The 21,447-nt window shown below is 37.5% G+C and overlaps 2 protein-coding genes across 2 annotated transcripts; both read left to right on the plus strand.

The window, feature by feature from the left end:
- The first annotated feature begins 2,475 nt into the window (after positions 1-2,475).
- On the plus strand, positions 2,476-8,636 carry LOC146673429 (uncharacterized). The gene is made up of 6 exons (XM_085402087.1): positions 2,476-2,579; positions 4,353-4,388; positions 4,609-4,872; positions 4,952-5,197; positions 5,266-5,457; positions 5,526-8,636. The coding sequence occupies exons 1-6, from the start codon at positions 2,549-2,551 to the stop codon at positions 5,627-5,629; spliced, it is 873 nt and encodes a 290-aa protein (XP_085258213.1). The 5' UTR covers positions 2,476-2,548; the 3' UTR covers positions 5,630-8,636.
- Positions 8,637-10,768: 2,132 nt separating this feature from the next.
- LOC146673430 (sialoadhesin-like) lies at positions 10,769-19,950 on the plus strand. The gene is made up of 13 exons (XM_085401713.1): positions 10,769-10,841; positions 11,707-11,781; positions 12,138-12,213; positions 13,252-13,359; positions 13,498-13,530; positions 14,272-14,553; positions 14,876-15,142; positions 15,934-16,239; positions 16,334-16,594; positions 17,098-17,346; positions 17,550-17,612; positions 18,568-18,619; positions 18,975-19,950. Exons 3-13 carry the CDS (start codon positions 12,153-12,155, stop codon positions 19,021-19,023), a joined length of 1,731 nt encoding a protein of 576 aa, XP_085257839.1. The 5' UTR covers positions 10,769-10,841; positions 11,707-11,781; positions 12,138-12,152; the 3' UTR covers positions 19,024-19,950.
- Positions 19,951-21,447: the final 1,497 nt, after the last annotated feature.

Here is a 21,447-nt window from a genome sequence, read left to right on the forward strand (position 1 = left end):
GATTTTACAAACATGCAAGTGTAGTGAAAGTTAAAACATCAGAGTCTGGCAACAGCTTGCTGCTTTTACACTGTGACTGTCACAACTGAATCCATGACACAGACAAGTTCTGGTAGGTGAAGCCTCACGCCTGCATTCTTTTTAATGACACTTATTAATGGCAGTAAAACATTCACCAAGGTTGTTTGGCTCAAACACACACATATGTGTGTTTGACTCAAACACACACTCAAACACACACATATGTGTGCTTGAGTCTGGGGTGGTTTTGGCTCAGGTGGTAGAGCAGATCAGCTACTGATTGGAAGGTTGGTGGTTTGATCCTTGGCTTCCCCGGTCTGCATGCCCCATATCCTTGGGCAAGATACGAACCCCAAGTTGCATCTCCGATGAGTTCATCGGAGTGTGAGTGGGGTGAATGAGGCATGTTGTATACAGTGTTTTGAGTACTCTGGGAGAGTAGAAAAGTGCTATATAAGAATCAGTCCATCTACCATTCACTATGTCCTGACAACCCTAATAGATGAATGTTGGTTGTCAGGAAATATTGTTGTCCATGGTCTCAGCCCCACTTTACAACTGTGATATTGTTAACTGGAGCTGCTTATGCTGGAGGGTGGGGCCTGGGTGCAGTACAAGCATTAAAAAATAAAAAAGAATTAAATAAAAAAGAAGCTATCTTTCCAGCAGCTGGTGTGTACTGACCTCAGGACACTTACATTTCATTTCATGGTTCTCTTTGTTGTGTAGTGGGAGCTCAGTTGGATGTGTAGCAGTTCTCTGGGGCCTGGGGTCCCATCGTAGTCTCGCACTGGGGCCATCAACATCTGCCAGGTGTAACTTTTTAGATTGATGTATAACAGTGGACAAATTCCAGCAATAAAGCTGCCGCTACTAACCATGTGGATATTTAAAATTAAATAACTTATTGTTGTTAAATAGTAATGAGATATAATATCCAAAAAGTTGGGTAATTGCTCTTTTGCTGAGTTCAATATAGCCTGTCTTCTTTCAGTCCTATTTGTTTTTGTTTGTTTGTTTTTTTACTTACTTCGACAGCTGACAGATAAGAGTCTTCACTCCACATTGGCCACTTTTGGTAGCTAAAACAACGGAAGCGGCACATAAGGACGCTGTCAACAACTTTATTTAGCTGCGTATATACGAATGTAAACCGCATTATTGGCTGGAGCAGCCAGCCAGTCACCGGTCATTTACTGACTCATACTACATAACAGCACAGAAAGAATTGTTACGTATTCATTTTAATTTCAATGCAGGTTAGATTTTTTTGGTGTGCAGCGCAGATTTTCTGTTCGCAGAGACCAGCACTGCGCAATTGCGCACACTTAGAGGTTAGAGGGGACATTGTTGCAGTTATGCTCATAGTGTCTTTTACAATACACATGGACTCTGACTTAAAAATTAGTGCCTAAAATAAAAACAGGGACTCTGGTCATCATTTCATTGATCATTTTGTGTATTATGATTATGTTCTGGAACTTAAATGTGCATGTTTTTCACAGCACATGGTGAGTGTTTTAATGTTCTGTAATCCATTCTTTCACTGTTTAAGTTTACACTGAACACACAGAAATGGAAATATTAAAAAATGGAAAATAATATGATGCCTTTGATCCATTTAACGTTTTCCCTGGCACAATGGAGGTGGTCTTGAAGCATGCTGGTAATACTGCCTGGGCAAGCAAGAGGTTAAAGATGTCTGTATAGACCCCCTGCTCAGCAAGTGCTCGAAGCACACATTCAGGAATGTCGTCAGGGCCAGCACCTTTGCGAGTGTTGATTCTGCTCAGTGCATTATGGACATCTGTGATGGTAAGAGTGAGTTTTTTCACAGTTTTTTGGGGGTAGTGTTTTCAGGAAGTCAGTGGTGGTCAACCTGCCTGAAGCCTTTCAGCCATGACAGCACATCAGTGGTTAAAGCAGAGAGATGCAATCAGTCAAACAGCATTCGTACCACCTCCAGCTCACTTCCTCTCAGCTGAACTGTGGTCAGCTACAGGAAGATGCAAGTTGTTTCCACGAATCAACAACATGATCAACACAACCAATGTCTAAGATAAAAATTAACTAAATCATTGATGATGATCATTATTGAGATAAGAATAGTTTGCCCTGTAATGACAAAGACATAATCCTGTCAGTAAAGGCACCATGTGGGCGATCTATAAATATCTTTTTTTTTTTTGTTATTTACATGTTTTTGGTGGGGATTTGTGTGTGTGTGGTTTCCTGACTGACTTCAGCCACTCACAATGTTTGTTTGTTTGTTTTTTAAAGTCAGTGAAGGGATCTGCTCCCCTTTATGTCAACTAAATTTGTTGGGGCCCATGTCTACAGTCACTTAACAGTCAGTTTGACCATTTTAAAGCTTTTTTTCTCTTGTATTTGTTGCAGTCAGACAAAGAAACTTTGCTTCCGCTAAAAACCACAACACTTACATCCTGTCACAGAGCAGAGGATTACGGTTTGACTTTAACTGACCGTGAACTGGTTAAAGTGTTGACCTGATATCACAGAGAGTAGGATGAAGAACACATCTCTGCTGTGGCTGCTCAGTAAGTACACTGAAATGATTATCTATGAATATCTGTCATTTCTTCAGGAACATGCATTCAGGTTGGATTAGAATAGGATGGCAGTAGATGAGTTTTTATCAAGGACACCAAAAAGAAGGAAGAGGGTCAACAGGGAATCAGAATATTTCATAATAAATTAATACAGTGCAGAAAATTGACATGGATACACTGATTTACAGTTTTGTGTACATCCGTCATACAGATGCATGACATTTAGTGTAGCTTAATGTGGTTTTTGTTCAACAGCAATTTTAAAAAAATTCTAAAAGAAGCTACTTTCATAAATATCAGAAGGTATAAAGGTACAAAGATTTCTCTATCCAAAAAGTAAAATTCCTCTGTTTGAATTTCTCAGTTTTTTGTGTATTTGTATCTTGGTTCTGTATTTTGCACTGTTGACATTTAGCTTGTTATTATTTCTTATGGTTCATTGGTCTTTATATCAGTTTACCTGATACTAGTTCCTTTTGCTGTTATTTCAGTTCTTCTGTCCTGATGCTCATTTATTCTGTGTGTCGTGGGTTTGTGGCTTTATTTTTGGTTTTAAGATAGATGTTATGTTTGTGCTCCATAGTCTTTGTTCATGATTTTAGTTTTGCTTTTCTGATGCTTCTTAATTTCTTGTTATGCTTCTAGTTCCTTGACATTTTATGACGAGCCTTTTGTGTTCTTATTCTGTTCATTCAGTCTTGCCTCCATGTTTGTCTTCTCTCTCTATGTTAAATTCACATATGTGAGCTTATCTAGAGAGTATTTTAAATTCAGGGAATTTAAAATAGAAAGTAGCTCGTCCACAGAAGGACTGGTAGCTCCCCTTACGATAAGGGTTCAGATCGCGCGAACAGGTGTGAATGTGAATGTGTGTGTTTAGTTAGTTTGTTTGTTTGCTGGTTTTAATCAATTTTAAATCATGCTTTTTATTTGTTTTTGTTTCTAATGTCTCTGTAAAGCACTTTGAATCACCTTGTTGTTGAATTGTGCTATACAAATAAATTTGCCTTGCCTTGCCTTATCATCTGTTACTTGCTGTTGTATTTTATTTCATTTTGGTTGACTTTTGTCTCTTAAGTCTCTAGTTAATTCACCCTGTTCTTGTTATTCCTGATTTATTCCCACCTTTATACTCTCCCCTTGTCTGTCATCGTGCCTGCAATGCAGTGTGCTCCTGTTTTTTGTGTCTTTCCCTAGATTCCTAGTTTTGTACTCCTGGCTCCAGCACTGCCTTGTTTTGTTTTTTGTATTTTGAACAATTTCAGCATTAAAGCTGTTTTGAGTTTGTTTCCCTTGTTGTGAGTCCAGCATATGTGTCCAACCAACTGTTTTAATGAAAAACCGACTTAATATGTACTACTCGGTAAGTTTATCTATAATAATATAACAACATATGGTACTTAAATCTTTAAAATATCTGGTGTGCAGTGCAATGTTTTAATCCAAGATACAGCTGAGCTGAAGTTGAAAGGTGCAAAACAAAGAAATGCTTAAACATAGTATAAAGTATGTAGAATTTCCATTAACCACTCGAGTAAATGTACTGCTTTACACCGTGTCCCTGCTGATATTAACAGATTATCAGCACTATAGTCCAGCACACATGCCTCTGTGTAGGACACGAAAGAGAAAACTGTTTCATCCTTTCTATGCTTATCAGTATCAACTCAGACTGTGTTCTTCACAGTCTGGTGGATTTGTTTTTACTCCTGTTTAGTTAAATGTCAAACTCAAATTAAACTAAGTGTCATTTCTCTTTAGTTCTGATCTCACTGCTGAGCTGCACAACAAACCAAGGTCAGTAACCTTCTTCTGTCACAGTTTAAACCTGACATGAACTGAACCTCACTAAGTGCCTCGTCCTTTTTTGAGCTTTCTTGTAGCATGACATGACAATCATGCAGAAACAGATCACTTCAGCCTGCTAAATACTTACGGTAACCCTCATAGGTATAAAGGAAGTAGAGTCACATCATTTATTTTATGTGATAGAAATTACTAAATATTCTCTTCACAGCTCGTCTGACTGTGAGTCCCAGCAGTTCTCAGTTTTTTATTAGAGACTTTGTGTCTCTGAGCTGTGAGGAGGACGACAGCTCTGCTGGATGGACTCTGAGGAGAAACACAAGCAAACAACAGAGGACTCAGTGTGGAGATGGGTGGGGAGAAGCAGCTGGTTCTTCATGTAACATCAGTTACATTTACACATCACACAGTGGAGTTTACTGGTGTGAGTCCAGAGAGGGTCCCATCAGTAACATGGTTAACCTGACAGTCACTGGTAAGCTGAGTGTGTGGAGTTAGTGTTGATGAAGCTGTGTGTAAATGGATGAAATGCTGTAGTTTGTCTCTGTGTTGAGGTGGATCAGTGATCCTGCAGAGTCCTGTCCTCCCTGTGATGGAGGGAGATGACGTCACTCTGCTCTGTAAAACAAAGACCACTCCCTCCAACCTCCCAGCTGCTTTCTATAAAGATGGCTCCCTCATCAGGAAGCAGCCTACAGGTCACATGACCATCCAGCATGTTTCCAGGTCTGATGAAGGCCTCTACAAGTGTGACATCAGCGGTCATGGAGAGTCTCCATCCAGCTGGATCACTGTCACAGGTGAGGAGCTTCACTCTGATTTCACCTCTTATTTTGTCCATATATTCACTGACCAGAACTCTCTGCAGGGAGACCTACAACCACAACCTTGCCCACCACCTCTACAAATATGTACCCTACCTCTGCTTTGTCCCCTTCCTCCACCACCCTCCCTCTAGTGATCAGGCTGGTCTGTCACCTGGTGGTGTTCTGTCCATACTTCATCTCCACTCTCGTCTTGGTGTCTTTATATCAACACAGAGCCAAAGGTAAGACTCTGAGTATCCTTGATTATTTATCAAACTCAATTGCTTTTGCCTCAAAAATATCTGATGACCTCATGTTACAGGAAATGACCCCACCGTCATCTTGGCAACAGCAGCCAATGCTGAGCAGAGAATGTCTGAGGACTATGATGATATTGCTGCGGTGACCTCTGAGCATCAGTTCTGAGCTCCATCAAATTGTGGTTATTAGGTCACTGTGACTGAATTTTATGTGACATCACAATGCGAGTCTTTGTTTGTCTGAGCTTTATGAATAAATTTTGATTGTTCTGTCAGCTTTTTTTTACATGTCAGTATAACAGAAAGAGCTTGTTGACATCCTGATGTTGCTGTGGCACATTTTTATATTATAGGTTTTATGTTAGCACCAGGCAGGCTTGATCAACAACAACACAAGTACATGTCAGCAGTTAACATGACGCCCGTATCTTTATACTGTGGTAGTAAATGCACATAACCTGTGTTGTTTTCCACAGACTCATGTACATCACAGCCTGCAGACTCTCGTTTGACACTTCTCTGTGTAACTGAAACTTTGAATGTGTCTCTATTTTAGCCATTTGTGGTGTGTTTGCTCTCAGCTTTTTCTGTAGCACCACCACTTACACCTAACTTCCTCTTGACCTGAAGCACCTTCCAAAGCTGTGACCTAGACTCCCCTGGGACCCTAAAACATTTATATTTTAGTAAATCAAAATACAAAGCAGAAGTAGAAAACAGTGTTCTGTGGGAGAAAATGCCTTATTGATGTCATAGGTCTGACGTGAGTGATCTGATTGCTTTGATGGCACAGTAGGTTCATAATAACTCAGATAAGCACTTGTTACAATCAAAGTATGCAGGATAGCATCTATGACAACGTTTACACTACAACAATGTTATAAAATCATGGATCCTTCCTTTTATCAGCAGTTCAGGTTGATGATGGTCATGGTGTAGAGGTGTGGGCCATATTTTCTTGGCACACTTTGTACCCTAACTCTGGCAAAAATGTCAACCCCAGAGTTTTGCAGTCTGAGTATAAGATGAGTATAATTTTCTTTGAGATGGCGTCCATCATATTTTACACAAATTTGCATAGTTTCGTGACTTTGTGGTGGCTCACAGTCTGTTTTGCATGAGCTCAAAGTGTGGTCATAAATATTTTGTAAAAACCTGAGTGTAAAACTCTACCTAACGCACCCCTCCAACAGCCAAACCCATCTGTTCTCGGACTGGATTGTTAAATTTCTGATTGACATGACATTGACCAATCAGCTGAAAGGAAGAAAAATCAAGTCAAAATTTGTACGTCTAAGTTGAAAGCCACACGCAGCCAGGAAACCTGAGCGCAGATGTTTTACATGCAGGTTTTTGCTTTGTATCTGTAACCAGACCTTAAGCAAAAAATGTGTAACTCGTGTAAATATTTTTTACAAACACACAAATTCTCATCTATAGACGCACAAACATTGAATTTTCACATATTTTGTTTTAGGAGGTTACAAAACAAAAATATGCATTTGATTTACAAGTACAAAATATTTATGACCCAATTTGAGCCCATAGTTTCTTTTTTTTTCTGTGTAGTGTTTGCAGGAAGACTGCTGCAGGTCAACCTGCATGAAGCGTTTCCTGTTTTCTGGCTAAAACAAAGACTTTAGAAATGTGTTTCTCCCACATTGATGGCAAGATCCTGTCACAGTTTTGGTCTTTGTCGCAGTGTCTCAGTTTTTCTAACAGCAAGTCTGTGGTTAAAGCAGACTGATTACTGATGCAGTCACTCATCAGTAATCAAACCACCTCCAGCTCACTTCCTCTGTGCTGAACCACAGTCAAGCAGAAAAAAAAATGTGTTAAAAATGTGCAACACAAGAAAATACTAAGACAAAACTTAATCAAAGTAACTAATAAGTACTGTTGAAATTCTCTTATATTAAAACAGAAAGGTTTGCTATCAAATAGTGAACATAAAGAACTGCCAATGAAGGCATCTTACAGGTACTGACATGTTTTCATGTATTTAATTTCGTGTGCGGTCTCCCAACTGACTTCAGCCACTCACCCACAATGTGTTTTGGTTTGTTTTTGTTGTCTGGCAATAATTTATAATTTATAATACCTAGTGGCAGTCAGGTTATCTACCTTTTAGAGATCTGTTTGTCGCTCCACTGACTCACCACCAAATCTGTTACGTTGAGCATAAATTAGCTGTAATAAATCCTAAAGTTTGAAAACTTTACCTGCTTAACAAAATGCAATGGACCTTCAACAGACAAAGTCAAAAACATGGTGCATTGCAAAAGAGGTGTTTAGTCTACAAGTGTTTAATGTCTTCTTGCTGTAGAAATATATCTACTAACATTACTCCCACTTCTTTCTCTAATATTACTTTAAAAAAAAAACAAGGCAGGCACCTGATTAGTGGAAAAGAAGCAAGAAGCAATACTGAGCACATAGTTTCTTACAGGAGCCTATTCTCTGTTATTGAAAGAGTTATTGAAAAAAAATATTCAATTAATTGTGAAAGGCAAAAATTACACAGAGGTCCAAATTATTATTTTTTAACCAACCTACAAATATGTTTATGTCTGCTGTGCATTTGGACAGTTTAACTCACTGGTGATATTGCCTACTTAGATAACGAGTGAAATCTGAGTCTGTGTATTGAGGTGAAAAATGTACACGTAATAATGAGAAACAATGTCATGGTCCTGGGCCATGTTGGCCCAGTATTCTTAGTTGTCGTGTGTTTTGTATTTTGTTCTTTATTCCTGCCTTGGTTGTTCTGTTAAGATGTTCCTTATTTGATTACGCCCTGTGTGTATCTGTGAGCCCTCGTCTCTCCTTGTGTTTTATTCCATGTTTTCCCCAGCCCTTGTGTCTGTGCTCTCCCCGTGCTCTCTCGCCTCCTGTCTGAACCTCTGTGTACTTCCTGTTTTACTTTGACAGTCTCTCGTCAGTATGCGTCATGTTGTGTTCACTCCTGCCCTGTCTCGTTACGATTATCTGTGTCAGCTGTGTTCCCCGTGTGCTCCCACTTCCCTCGTTAACCCTCTGAGTATTTATGTCCGCGTCTCCCTCAGTTCAGGGTTGTGTTCTCTGTCATGACTGTGTGCCCCTTCGTGTGTTTCCTCGTGAGTCCTCCTTTATGACTTCCCAGTTTAGTTTCATATTATTTTGTATCGCCTTAACTTCCCTCAGCAATAAAACTGTGTTTTGAGTTCATTCCTGCCTCCGTGAGCTTGTGTTTGGGTCCTCATCGTGCCTGCACACAGCCTAATCATGACAAACTCTGTAAGTTCACAATGACCACATGTAGTTCATCTATTCCCAGGATACAGTGCTGCACCCCGTGACTTAGTTTAATGCAACTTCAGTATCAATGAAACCCCAATGCATTCTTCATGTGGCAACAAACATTGCTTTTTTTAAATAGCACAACTGTCAGGACTGTAAGTCAAGGTAAGAACTATTACTGAAGATCACTTAAACAAATCTACTAGAACAGCTGGCTGCTTGGAAAAAATTAGAAAGACACAAACATGAGCTTTAGACTTTTGTCTCCTGTTGTTCTCTTCAGGAAAATAGAGCAAATGATGGCAAACTGAATTCCAGGAATGAGTTGTCCCCCCACTGACTTATCTCTGAGTGACTGAATGCTGCCACTCAGAGTTGACAAAGTGTACAAGCTTGGCATGACATAGTTCGTGTTGCACTTTGTTTTGGTACATAGCACTGAAGTCAAATGTTTCACCCAGGAAGAATGTACAGCAAAGAAATGCACAGTAGTGTTCAGTGTTCTTGATCCACCCCTCACTTGTCACTTCTTCATCTTTTCCTACCAAGAAGCCAGACATTCTTCTCTATGTTTTCAAGTAGTTTTGATAAGTAGTTCCACCGGGTTTCTGGAGGTCTTTCAAAGTGTTTCTTTGGATATCGTCTGATTTATTTTATTAATTTTCCATATCATCCTTCTACTCGATCATATTCTTAATTTCTTTTTTTTCCTTTTCTGTTAAAGATTATATTATATATCCTCCTGAGAACCAGCCTACACTTGTATTTATTAAATTTGTTTTTCAAGCCTGACACTTCTTTACTCCTCCACTGGTCATTTTTTCTCAAAGTTCTTAAGGAAATCCTGCACACTATGCTGTGATAGTCTTCAGCTCTTTAGGAATCAACTTGTGCACCTTCCTGCCAAACTGTATGAAACAGTCTTCTGAAAATAGCTGGATACATGGATGGGACTGGAACAAAGTGAAAACCCTGCTAATGTCCAAAGAAAAAACTGAAAAACCTTTAGAAAGCCTATAAATATCACTCAAGAGCACTTTAAAAGTTACAAAAATGCTGTTTTGGAAGATGACAATTATGAAGTGAGAGGAGGCTCAAGAGTTTTGCACAGCACTGTATGACTGTACGTGTTGTTGCTTGGCATCAAAACTACACGAGTTACAAGGAGTGGAACATCAGGCTCTGATTTGACTTATTTGTTTGCAGTGCAGCTGTTAACAGAACGACAACTACCAGTTTGTAATAATTTTATGATTTGGCAGATTCTCCCTTTACATTGGCTTTATGCTGGCAAAGAGCTCCTGAGCAGCCACGATTGGCAAACTGCAGTTCTTGGTTAGTTCACACTGCAGTTCGACGTTTAACTTTATTTGCAATAGTGACACCAAAGCTGTAGGACTCATGAACCTCATAAAGAGGCACAAACTGGCACAGTGTTGTAGCACAGTGTCTGTTGTGCCACAGCCAGGCTGACAGATGGTTTGTCAGCCTGGCTTTATTAAACTTAAAGCCTTTGCTTTAAGTTTAATAAATACCACACATATATATTACACATACAGCAGGTGAAAAGCAGGGTTTATGCACACAGCGCTACTGCTCACTTTAGCACGAGTAAAAGGAATGCACCCCTGCTCCAGGTATGAGCTCTGTCGTCGCTGACTTATCACTGAAGCATCTTCAGAGCGACAGAATGCTGCCGCTCAGGTCGTCACAGTGCTCGGCAGGTTAAACTTTTCATAATACGGGTAAGGGTTGGAAATCTGCCAAATCCCACTTTAACTGTGATTACACCGACATCAGGCAAGAATCACAGTACTGTGAGTTATAGACGTTTCCCAGCTAACTCTGTTGCTACCATTTCAGGCAGTGGTGCAATTAATTATGCTCTCTGATTGGAGCAGTCAAGGCCTCGTTTTTACATAATGAATCATCAGTGGGAGGTTCCCATCAGGCAGCTCAACTGTGAACTACACCTCCACCCATCCTATCCTGGGCATGAACAAAGGTGAGGACTCACATAAACAGAGCTGTCCTCACAGACAAATCTGTCCAGCTGCACCAGGATCGCCTTCTGAACAGCAGCCTTCATCAGAGCCAAGGTAAGATGAGCCGCAATCTACTCCTCAGCACGCCGGCACCTGTACTTTATTTATTCTAATACAATTTTAACATGAATCTCTTTTCAATATTGTCTTTTAATTTGACACTTTTATATGTGAAATATGTGAAAAGCGTTATTTAAATAAACTTTACCTACTTACTTACATCCACATTGCAAAGTTCTACTTGAAACACATCAGGACTGTAAACAAGCTGCACAAGCAAAACAATAAAAACACAGAGATCCAAATGCAGCTCTGTGGTGTCATCCGGAGAAATAACAGGAAGTGACTTTTTAAAAACACTTTTAAATAATGAAAATACTTTACTGAACTCCATCCCTCTGTGTAAAAGTATATTTTAATGATTGCCTGAAATTAATCTGTGACTTTTAACAGAGTCAGTAAAGGTATATGTAGATCTTACAAGAACATACAGCCAGTTTAGCATTTTAGTTCAAACACTAGTAGAGCAGATAATAATGGTTCTTTTATGCATTGTTGCCGTAATGTTAACGTAGTTAACCATGTGATGATAATGATGTAAAGTCAGGTGAATGTAAAATATAATGTTATTAAATGTACAACCTTCAAATGCAACTTATTCAAAATGTTATTTTGTAATGTTCCTGCAAAAGGAGCCTCGGGCTGCTTACATCTTTATGTTAGTTTTCATAATTTGTTTATAATTGCTTAATTATAAACAAATTATAATTTTTCATAATTGCTTAATCCCAGTTTTGTTTGTAAGGAAGGATGGCATTAAAAATGATTGTTTGCTCTGCAAAGACTGAAACTCCAGGAGATTTGCACTAAGTGACCCATTTAAAAAATGCAACTTTTTTTTTTATCCATGTTGTTTTAGGCAGAATCAAGAAGTGACTTCTTTACCCACAACACAAGTGTGTTTATCACAGACACACAGCTGGTTATGTTTGAGGTAAACTCCAAACTCTACATCCCAGAAATGAAACATGCCTGGTATTTATTGAAAAAAATCTAGTGACTGTGTGACAGACTATTTATAGTAAATATGCTGGGCGAGGAACACTTTAAACTTTTGGATTTGATTATTAAATAAAAACAAAAATAGCAAACTGAGTTCTCTTCCAGTCTAGAGAAATGTGTGAAATATAAGTGTGAGGAATCAGATTTTAGAGATGAATTACAATCACTACACTTTCTTTGTTCAAACACTGAGTCTGTTCGCATGTTATGATTTTTTTAATAATGTGCACTGTTCAGAATGTGTCTTTAACTTTCTGTTTAGTGGTTTCGATCTTTGTTGTCTTATAGTTCCCTATCCGCTAGATGGCTCCCTACAAGATGCTCCACCCCCTGCTCTTCCTGTCTGCTCTCATTACACTTTCAGGTAAACACATGCACCAGTCGTTTTGAATGTGTCCTTACAGAGAAAAGAGGAAAAGCGAATCAGGAGGGTTGGATTATGATTTAACTTTCCATTGAGTTACATGACTTTGTCTATATCCTTGTTTACTTTTTTTCCCAGAGTTATTCAGTCTCATTTTTTCTTAATAATCTACTATCAGTATCTCATGATGACAAACTGTAATCAAAATGAAATAAATGAATTGATCATTGCTATAAGATGCTTCCAAAGCTTGACTGGAGTACACCTGTGGACCAAAACTGATTAGACATGATGTGGAAAAGCATACACCTCTTTATAGAAGGCTTCACACCTGATTATCCACATCAGAGCAAAAATAAGGCCATAAAGTCAAAGGAACTCTCTGCAGAGGTCAGAGATGAGGTTTTACAATGCAAAGCTGTGTGCAAGGCTGCAGAAAATGTTCTGCTCTACTGACGGTTCCCAAGAGTGTAGTGAGCTCCATAATTTTCAAATGGAAGAGGTTCGGCACAAATAGGACCCTTGTGAGAACTATTCAGCTGCCCAAACTGAGCAGTTGACATAGACTGGCTTTAGTGAGAACGCTGACCAAGAACCCGATGACCACTCTGAAATCCAAAGATGCTGTGTGGAGATGGGAACAAGAACCCACTGTGACTACAGCCCTCCAGCTGTTCTTCAAACAAGAAAAAAGCTTTTGTAAAACAAGAGTAATTTTTTTTTCTTTATTTTCATAAAATTTTTGAATATATTTTGATTCACATATTTTAGGGTTATGTTTAGCAAAACCAGATTTTTGTTATTAAAATACTGCTGTTCCAGTAACACAGTTATGTCAAAGGTGTATTTATGTTAATGAGGTGGGATTTAATAAATGGCCTCATTGTCCCTTTAAAGTCCTTATAAACTGTTTATTTTGACCTTGTGAACCACATATTTGCCCAAATTCAAAATGTCCAGTTGGTGTGTTTTAGATTTTATTGACTTCCACACACAGTGTAAGAGGTCTGAAGTGACTTTTTTCCCCATACTTTTTAGAACAGCGCAGCCATACGTTCAGGAGTCCAGGACCTGTGGAAAGACTACTCCGTCTAGACCAACGATTAGCAGGGTTTGAGAAAAGGGCAAAGCATACAACCCATACCAGTATGTGTGTGCGTATGTATGTACGTGTATGTGTGTGTGTGTGGCAGGCAATCTTTTGTAAAGTTTCCTTTTTTCCATCGTTTAATGATTTTGATAGTCTGCTAATTTGATAATGTCCTGATTTAATCTTTGCTACAGAGCTTGCAGCACTTTTCTCTGACGATGCTCAAGGTAAGAAGTTGTTTTCTTTCTCTTTTATAATATATAAACTATCTGCACTCTAAGTTACAATTAAAGTTACATTTTCTCTGTATTTATATTGTACATATGTAACAGTTAATTCTATGTACCTTCACTGTAAGATGAGTTGCTTGTCTCAAATTGCGGTTGCATGAAGAGTATTTTTAACACTGGCTAAAGTGTCCTATTATCACAAAGACACCAAAAGCCGCTGGAAAGACCTCTTCCTGTCAGATAAAAACTACTATTGGGCAGGGGAAATATGAAAAGAAAGAAAAAGATGAAAGAAACCTAGTACAAAATAAAGACTTTAAATTTAAGTTGTCTTAAAAAAGGTAAGACAACAACACATGCATAAATAGTGACCCAGCTAGCTGTCTTGCATTTATTCTTATGTTATAAAGACCAAAGTTTTTTTTTGTTTTGTTTTTTATCTCCTAAATGGATATTTTAATGTAAACAGTTCATATTCAGTTTATTGAGGTCCTAGACTCATGATAAAACAGACACTGTTATATGTGGTGCTAGGCAAAGCTAACAAACTCAGAGTTATACATCCGAATTTGGACAATTTCAATTCAAGTTATTATTTTAGCAGAATAAGTTGAACATTGTGTTTTATGCTGCTTTTTCACACTGTTTTGTTTTTGTGGTGAAAATAAAATAACTGAAACAACAGCTTTTAGAATAAATCTCTCTCTTTCTGCTTTTCTCTAAATACTACTGGAAAAGTTAAGTACCCTTTTGACACACCCACTGCCACACTGAGACCAATGAGGTATGAGATACCACTAGGGGGCAACGTGACACTGAGCTGCTTTGTGGACGGCTCTGACAACTGGACCATTTTGTGGTACAGAGCTGCCACATATGGCTCTAAAGATGAGCCTATGACAGAATATGAAGGGAAGAAAGCTATTAATGTGTCACAAGGAGGTATCTACCACTGCAGAGGAAGAAGCGATTCAGGTAGCATCACACACCAAAGTAATGCTGCCATCATTGAAGACACTCGTAAGTTCTCCTATTTATCCCTTAGTTATGGAAGTTAAAGTTATGTGATCTGTCCTTCGTTTTGTCTTCCTCTCAGCCAGACAGATAGAGAGACTTTGTGTGTGTGTGTGTGTGTGTGTATATATATATATATATATATATATATATATATATATATATATATATATATATATATATATATATATATCAGGGTATTTACATCACAATATAAAGAGCCTTGAGGCAATTGTTGGCATCATTTGGTGCTATGTAAATAAATTTAATTGGACTGAATTACATGATGCTTCTGTGTTTCTTTTAATTTCATATTTTATGTGAACAGTTCCTATTACGGCCATTTTGACCCTGAAGCCCAACTGGACTAAGATATACATGGGTGAAACATTCACTGTCAGATGTGACATCCAGGGAGGTGAAGGAACTTACTGGAGCTATGATTGGAGACCAAAAAGGTTTACCACATATTATACAACCAATGAAAGAACATTCTACAATGTTGGTTGGGATGACAATGGAGATTATCAGTGCAGAGGCAAAACGGATCTTTCCTTCACACAGTGGAGTAATGTCATTCCAGTAACTGTATCATGTAAGTTGGGCATCTTTCATCCATATAAACTGCTTCATTCAAATTAGTAAAAAAACAAAAAAACCCAAAAAAAAAGACATACGATAACTTGTCTGTGCAGATTCTCATTCATCCAGGCCATGGTAACCTAAAGAGCTTGGAAAGAAAAGCAACTCGACTTCTTTAAGTTTCTTGAATGGACTTAAAGAAGTCCAGTCACTTGACTGATTAATTAAATAATGACCCAGTATTTTGAGTTTGTTCTGAACATGTGATTCTTTGCCTTGGAGTTAAGAAATTATTTATGTTCCAGTTCTAGAATGTGTGTGTTTTCTCTGAATTTGGTAGCTATAGCACTGGATTTCTTGTTTTATGTTGGTTCCCTTTTTCATGCCTAGTCTGTCCTTGTCTGATCTCCATGTTCTGTCTTCAGCATCTTTGTGCATATTTCCCTTTTTTTACTCCCTCTCAGTCTGTCACATCTAAATGTCGTGTTTTTCCAGTTGTATCTCAGTGTCTGTTATTGTGTTCTCCAGTGTGTAACTTTATGTGTGCCACACACAGCGTATTGTGACATGGTGTGGTTCAAATGACAACAATAAAATTAGTATTATGTATGACAGTGGTACAGTTTGTAATTCCACTGTCAAGATTTGGTGATATTTATTTACATGTTTTCATCCAGTTATTTAAATGTTTTTGCTCAAAAGGGCAGAGTGAACCTGGCCTGATTTGTGGACCCATCATATAGCAATTTTATTTAAAAAAATACATAAATAAAAAAGCCTAATCTAAAAATCTTGTTTCAACAGTTAAACTGCATCCTGTCCTCACTCTGTCTCCCTCATGGCTCAGTCCTGGAGCCTCAGTAACTCTGAACTGTGAGGTTGAATATCCTTCTGAAGGATGGAGCTTCTCCTGGTATAAAGCTGTTCCTTATTATAAAATAACAGAGGAGCCCTACACGTATGAGCTGCTACCTGATGGCAGCAAGACTGCTCAGAGTTTGTACATCATTACTGGGCAGACAAGCACAGCAGCATATGTGTGCAGAGCGGAAAGAGGAAGCAACTACTACTACACCTACTACAGCGATCCAAAGTTTGTCTGGTCTGCTGGTCAGTTTCTTTCTGTCTCTCAATACTTGTAATGATGCTTAGTTTTTATGTGTTCTTCCTGTGCTTTCACTTATTGATCCATGTTGTTTTTCAGATGCTTCATCAGCAGCGTCTCTCACAGTCGGCCCTGTAGTGCAAAGTTTAGGCTCTGACTTTGTCAAACTGACTTGTAAGGGAAACTCTTCTTCATGGAGAGTGAGGAAGTTCCCAGAGAATGGCCGGCCATATTGTAGCAACTTTTGGCTGTCAGGAGAATCTGTATGCACAATCGACACAACATATTCAGATGACGGAGTGTACTGGTGTGAGTCTATGTTAAAAGAGTTCAGCAATGCAGTCAACATCACTTTACAGGGTTTGTAGAATGTTTTTTTTTCCCTTTTGTGTTATAACGTTTCATGAATATTTCTATCACTATGTATGTTAAGCAATTCTTTCATGGAAAAAGAGGCAGAAATGTAAAGATTATTTTATTTTTGGAATCTCAACTCAGCAGCATAATACTCTTCGTTATTAGTTTTATTTCATTCCATGTTTTATAAATTAATTTACCAACATTTTTCAAGAACATATATATATATATATATGATTATGATGTAATTGTACTCCCCATTCAGCTGAGGCTGAATAGCATCTCGCTGAGACACACTTGACAGTTGAAAGGGCTCTATGAGCTAAAAGAAAGGACGATTTTGTTGTTTTTTTTTATAAGTCACATATCAGATCTTTAGCTATAAGCTATAACACATTTGATCAATCAGTAATTATTATTGCACATGTTTTTTTTCCTCTTTTTTATTTTCTAAAATCCAGCACCAGCTGATCCATTTGAAATAATATCTTCTGTATGTTTTGCAGACTTTTATTCTGGTCCTCTCATGGTGGTCCCTGTTGATCCTGTGAATGAGGGAACTTTTGTTAGTCTTAGTTGCAACTTGAGAAGAAAAAAAATCTTTCCCAATGTGGCTTTTTATCACAATGACAAACTTGTCCAAAATGATTCCCGAGAGGAGCTGAACTTCTTGGCAGTGTCAAAGTCTGATGAAGGTTTCTACAAGTGTCAGTACTCAGGAAAAGAGTCACCATCGCGTTACATGACGGTTAAATGTGAGTAGCATTTGAAAATGTGACTTCTTTTTAAATAATCGTAATCTTTGAGAAGGAACTCACTTGTCATTTGTTGTATTAGCACATATATGAGCATCGAAATAATCTTGTTCTTTTTTGGGAGAATGGTTTTAAAATTGTATTTTGAAAAATGTCTCATATAGTGTCACTTAATACTGTTTAAATGTTTGTTATCACACTAGCTACTGTACCACCTGAAATCTTCAGCCAGAATGAAAGTAGTGAAAACAGCCCCCTTCATCCTGGTCAGTACTTAAATTTGTTATTATTAAATTTTTAATTTTGATTGAGGCTGCGTTACAAGTCAAATTTTTATGTGACATGATATGGTGTCAAGAGAGCAACTGTGGTTCTGCTGGAGGAAGTCAGAAGTGACAGAGAAGTTTGTGAGGGTGGAGCAGGACATGTTTGACAATGTGTTAGGGGTGATTTGTGATATTAAGATTTTCATTGGGAGTGACCAGGATAGACAAGAGTAGAAATGAGTACATCAGAGGGGCAGCTCAGGTTGACAAGATTGAAGGTGAGACTGAGATGGTTTGGATATGTGCAGAGGACAGTGGGCATAGTGGACAAAGGAAGTTGAAGATGGAGCTGCCCTAGAGGAGGTAAAGCAGACAACCATAGAAGAAGATTAGTGTGTGTATAGCTTTAAAAAAAAAATCATATGACTGAGCCAAATTGACTGCAATTTCCAAATCACCAAGAGGAGAGGTGCTAGCTTTTTATCCTCCATTAAACAATGCAAGTAGACAGAAAACATGATTTTCTCCAGTCTGGTATCATCTGGGATCCCAGTAGCCTGAAATGTTTTGGGGGGTTTTTGTTTTGTTTTTTACAATTCAGCACATATCGAGTAACACGCCAACACAGTATCGACACAGTAAGGGGGATAAGGTGCATAAGGTGTCATCTATCCATAACTAGTCGAGTATGTAGAGGGTTGGTGTGACTGTGGAGAATGACAGGAAGGCTGAGATGGAGTCAGATAATGTGTTGTGGTGACCATGTGATAATGTGTTGGCAGCCGGCAGCCAAATGAAGAATATTTTAATTTAAAAAGACTCACAGTATGAAAATATTTTGAATTATGAAAAATTGCATAGTTCTGGATTTATTTATACCATAAAAGTTGTTGTTGTTGTTTATTCAGTCTAATGACTTTAAAATAATTGTTGCTGGATTTATTTATTTTTTTAGGTAGTGCCGCTGTCTATGAATCAGCAAACAAAAATGGAAGACACTGGAAATGGTACAGTACAGACACACACAAATATATATATATATATATATATATATATATATATATATATATACATACATACATACATACATACATATATATATATATATACATACATACATACATACATACATATATATATATATATATATATATATATATATATATACATATATATATATATATATACATATATATATATATATATATATATATATATATATATATATATATATATATATATATATATATATACATATATATATATATATATATATAAAAGTATTTTTGATTAAAGGATTTCAGGTTTTGGCTCATCATGGCATCATAAAACTTTCTATGTCTTTATGTGGATGTTTTACAGGTCAGTGAGGAGAGCCGTAGCTGCGAAGCAAAAAAGAATCCTTTTGTGAACCCACTGTTGCTCCTCTGCTACACAAATATCAGTAACGCTTCAGATTTTCCACAGTTAGTTTGTTTGAAGATAGCACATTAAATACAGACCTCATACTCTATACACTATTATCTACAAATATGGCACAAAAAAGGAATTCCAGCTCTAGACTTGCAGATCATGTCTTTATTGGGTCCGTTGGTCGAAGACTAATTCTGTACATCTATACACAACCAAGCCCAACCGTGACCCAACTTGAAGGTCAATATGATGTTCAACATTTGGATTTTAACTGAGTAATCTTTTGGATGTTATGGATGTCTATTACAGGTGCAGGGAATTTACATGATTAATAAATGTATTTTTATTAATTTACAAATATAAACATTAATGTGGTGTTATCAACATGATGCATATGAATGTGGGTTATGTATAAACAAACATGATTAATTACGTGTTAGCCTATATATTTAATAAGTACACGTGGGTAATTGTTTTGGTTATTTAACATTTTCTTGCTTTTCTTTGACTGGTTTGTTTATGTTAATTAATCAAGTTATTTGTTTGTAACCAGGTTGAAATTGTCATTTATTAAAATGTGTTGAAAAGACGTCCACAACCACTACATTTGAACAATAATAGCTCGTAAACATAAAGATCCTAGCAATAACAACACTAGATGTTCAGCAGATGTCGAAAAAAAGACATTGCCTGGTGTTACAAAACAACCCTTCCAATGGACCAAAATTGGACCTCCAAAAATGACTTATAAAAGATGTCATTCAGACATCACTCAGTGTGATGGCCCATGAAGTAAGAAAAAACTGAAATAGATGATCTTAAGTGACTTCAGCTTTTTAACTCCACATAATCTCTGAATAGATTGTGAAAAATTATATTACACAATCTGAATGAAAAATCACCTGTAGATGTTATAACAATCTTGGGAACTATAGGCCGATCTCTAAGCTTCTATTCCTGTCCAAAATACTGGAGAGGATCGTTCTTTCACAACTCCGGCCGTATTTGGATGTGAATGCCATTTATGATCAATTTCAGTCTGCTTACAAACCCTGTTATGGTACTAAAACGGCCTTGCTCAGAGTCCTCAATGATCTCCTTCTGAATACTGACTCTGGACGCTCTTCATTCTTGGTCCTACTAGATCTATCCTCGGCCTTTGATATGGTAGATCATAACATCCTATTAGTGAGGCTTGAACACACAGTTGGCATTGGAGGTGCCGCCCTAGATTAGTTTAAGTCATACCTTTCTAATAGGTCCTTCTCGATCAATTTTTGCCCTTATTTCTCCTCTGCTGCACCTAACCCTAACCCTGCAGCGTGCCTCAAGGATCTGTCCTTGGCCCCCTGCTCTTCTCACTGTATATGCTCCCCTTAGGCACAATCTTTGAGGAGTATAACATTGCACATCAATGTTATGCCGACGACACACAGATGTATTTAAAATTAAGTGATTAAGGTTTGAGAAAATGGCAAAGCATACAACCCATACCAGTGTGTGTGTGTGTGTGTGTGTGTGTGAGAGTGTGTGTGTGTATAGCAATCTTTTTTAATTTTCTTTTTTTCCATTGTTTAATGATTTTGATTGTCTGCTAATGTGATAATGTCTTGATTTAACAATTGTTATAGAGCTTGCAGCACTTTTCTCTGACAATGCTCAAGGTATGATATATATATATATATATATATATATATATATATATATATATATATATATATATCTTACCTTGAGCATTGTCATAGATATATACATATCTATTTATACATATGTAACAATTAATCTCTGTACCTGCACTGTAAGATGACTAGCTTGTCTCAAATTGTGGCTGCATGACGATATTTCTAACACTGTCTAAAGTGTGCTATCATGACAATAACACCAAAAGCCTCTGGAAAGACCTCTTCCTGTCAGATAAAAACTAATATTGGGTGCAGAGTAAATATGAGAACAAATAAAAAGAAGAAAAAAACCTATTACAAAATAAAGACTATAAATTTAAGTTGCTTACATAATTTTTTATGCATTTTATACAGTTTGTCTGTGACCCAGCTAGCTGTCTTGCATTTATTCTCATGTTATGAAGACCAAAGATTAGTTTTTATCTCCTAAATAGATATTTTCATGTAAACAGTTCATATTCAGTTTATTGAGGTCCTAGACCCAGCTGGACTCACGATAAAACAGCAGCTGTTATATGTGGTATTAGGGAAAGCTAACACACTCAGAGTTATACATACCTCTAACATCCGAATTTGGACAATTCTAATTCAAGCTATTATTTTAGCTGATCAAGTTGAACATTGTTAGAGTTTGTATTGTTGATTGTCATTTATGCTTAGAAATATTTAACCATAGATGCTTAGGGGTGTATAATCAATTGTGTAGTGATAAGTTGTGTGATCTTTAACAGGCTACAGAG

The sequence above is a fragment of the Rhamphochromis longiceps genome, linkage group LG3, assembly GCF_057381845.1.
Source record: "Rhamphochromis longiceps isolate RC_006_pf linkage group LG3, R_longiceps_female_GT1.1, whole genome shotgun sequence".
In the NCBI taxonomy this organism is placed as follows: domain Eukaryota; kingdom Metazoa; phylum Chordata; class Actinopteri; order Cichliformes; family Cichlidae; genus Rhamphochromis; species Rhamphochromis longiceps.

Bases quoted from the DNA above. Each gene is read 5' to 3' on its own strand.
- LOC146673429 (XM_085402087.1), top strand. From the start codon at position 2,549: ATGAAGAACACATCTCTGCTGTGGCTGCTCA. The intron at 2,580-4,352 runs GTAAGTACACTG...ATTTCTCTTTAG, and splicing joins ATCTCTGCTGTGGCTGCTCA to TTCTGATCTCACTGCTGAGC. The intron at 5,198-5,265 runs GTGAGGAGCTTC...AACTCTCTGCAG, and splicing joins CAGCTGGATCACTGTCACAG to GGAGACCTACAACCACAACC.
- LOC146673430 (XM_085401713.1), top strand. From the start codon at position 12,153: ATGGCTCCCTACAAGATGCTCCACCCCCTGCTCTTCCTGTCTGCTCTC. The intron at 14,554-14,875 runs GTAAGTTCTCCT...TTATGTGAACAG, and splicing joins TGCCATCATTGAAGACACTC to TTCCTATTACGGCCATTTTG. The intron at 17,613-18,567 runs GTCAGTACTTAA...TTATTTTTTTAG, and splicing joins AAACAGCCCCCTTCATCCTG to GTAGTGCCGCTGTCTATGAA.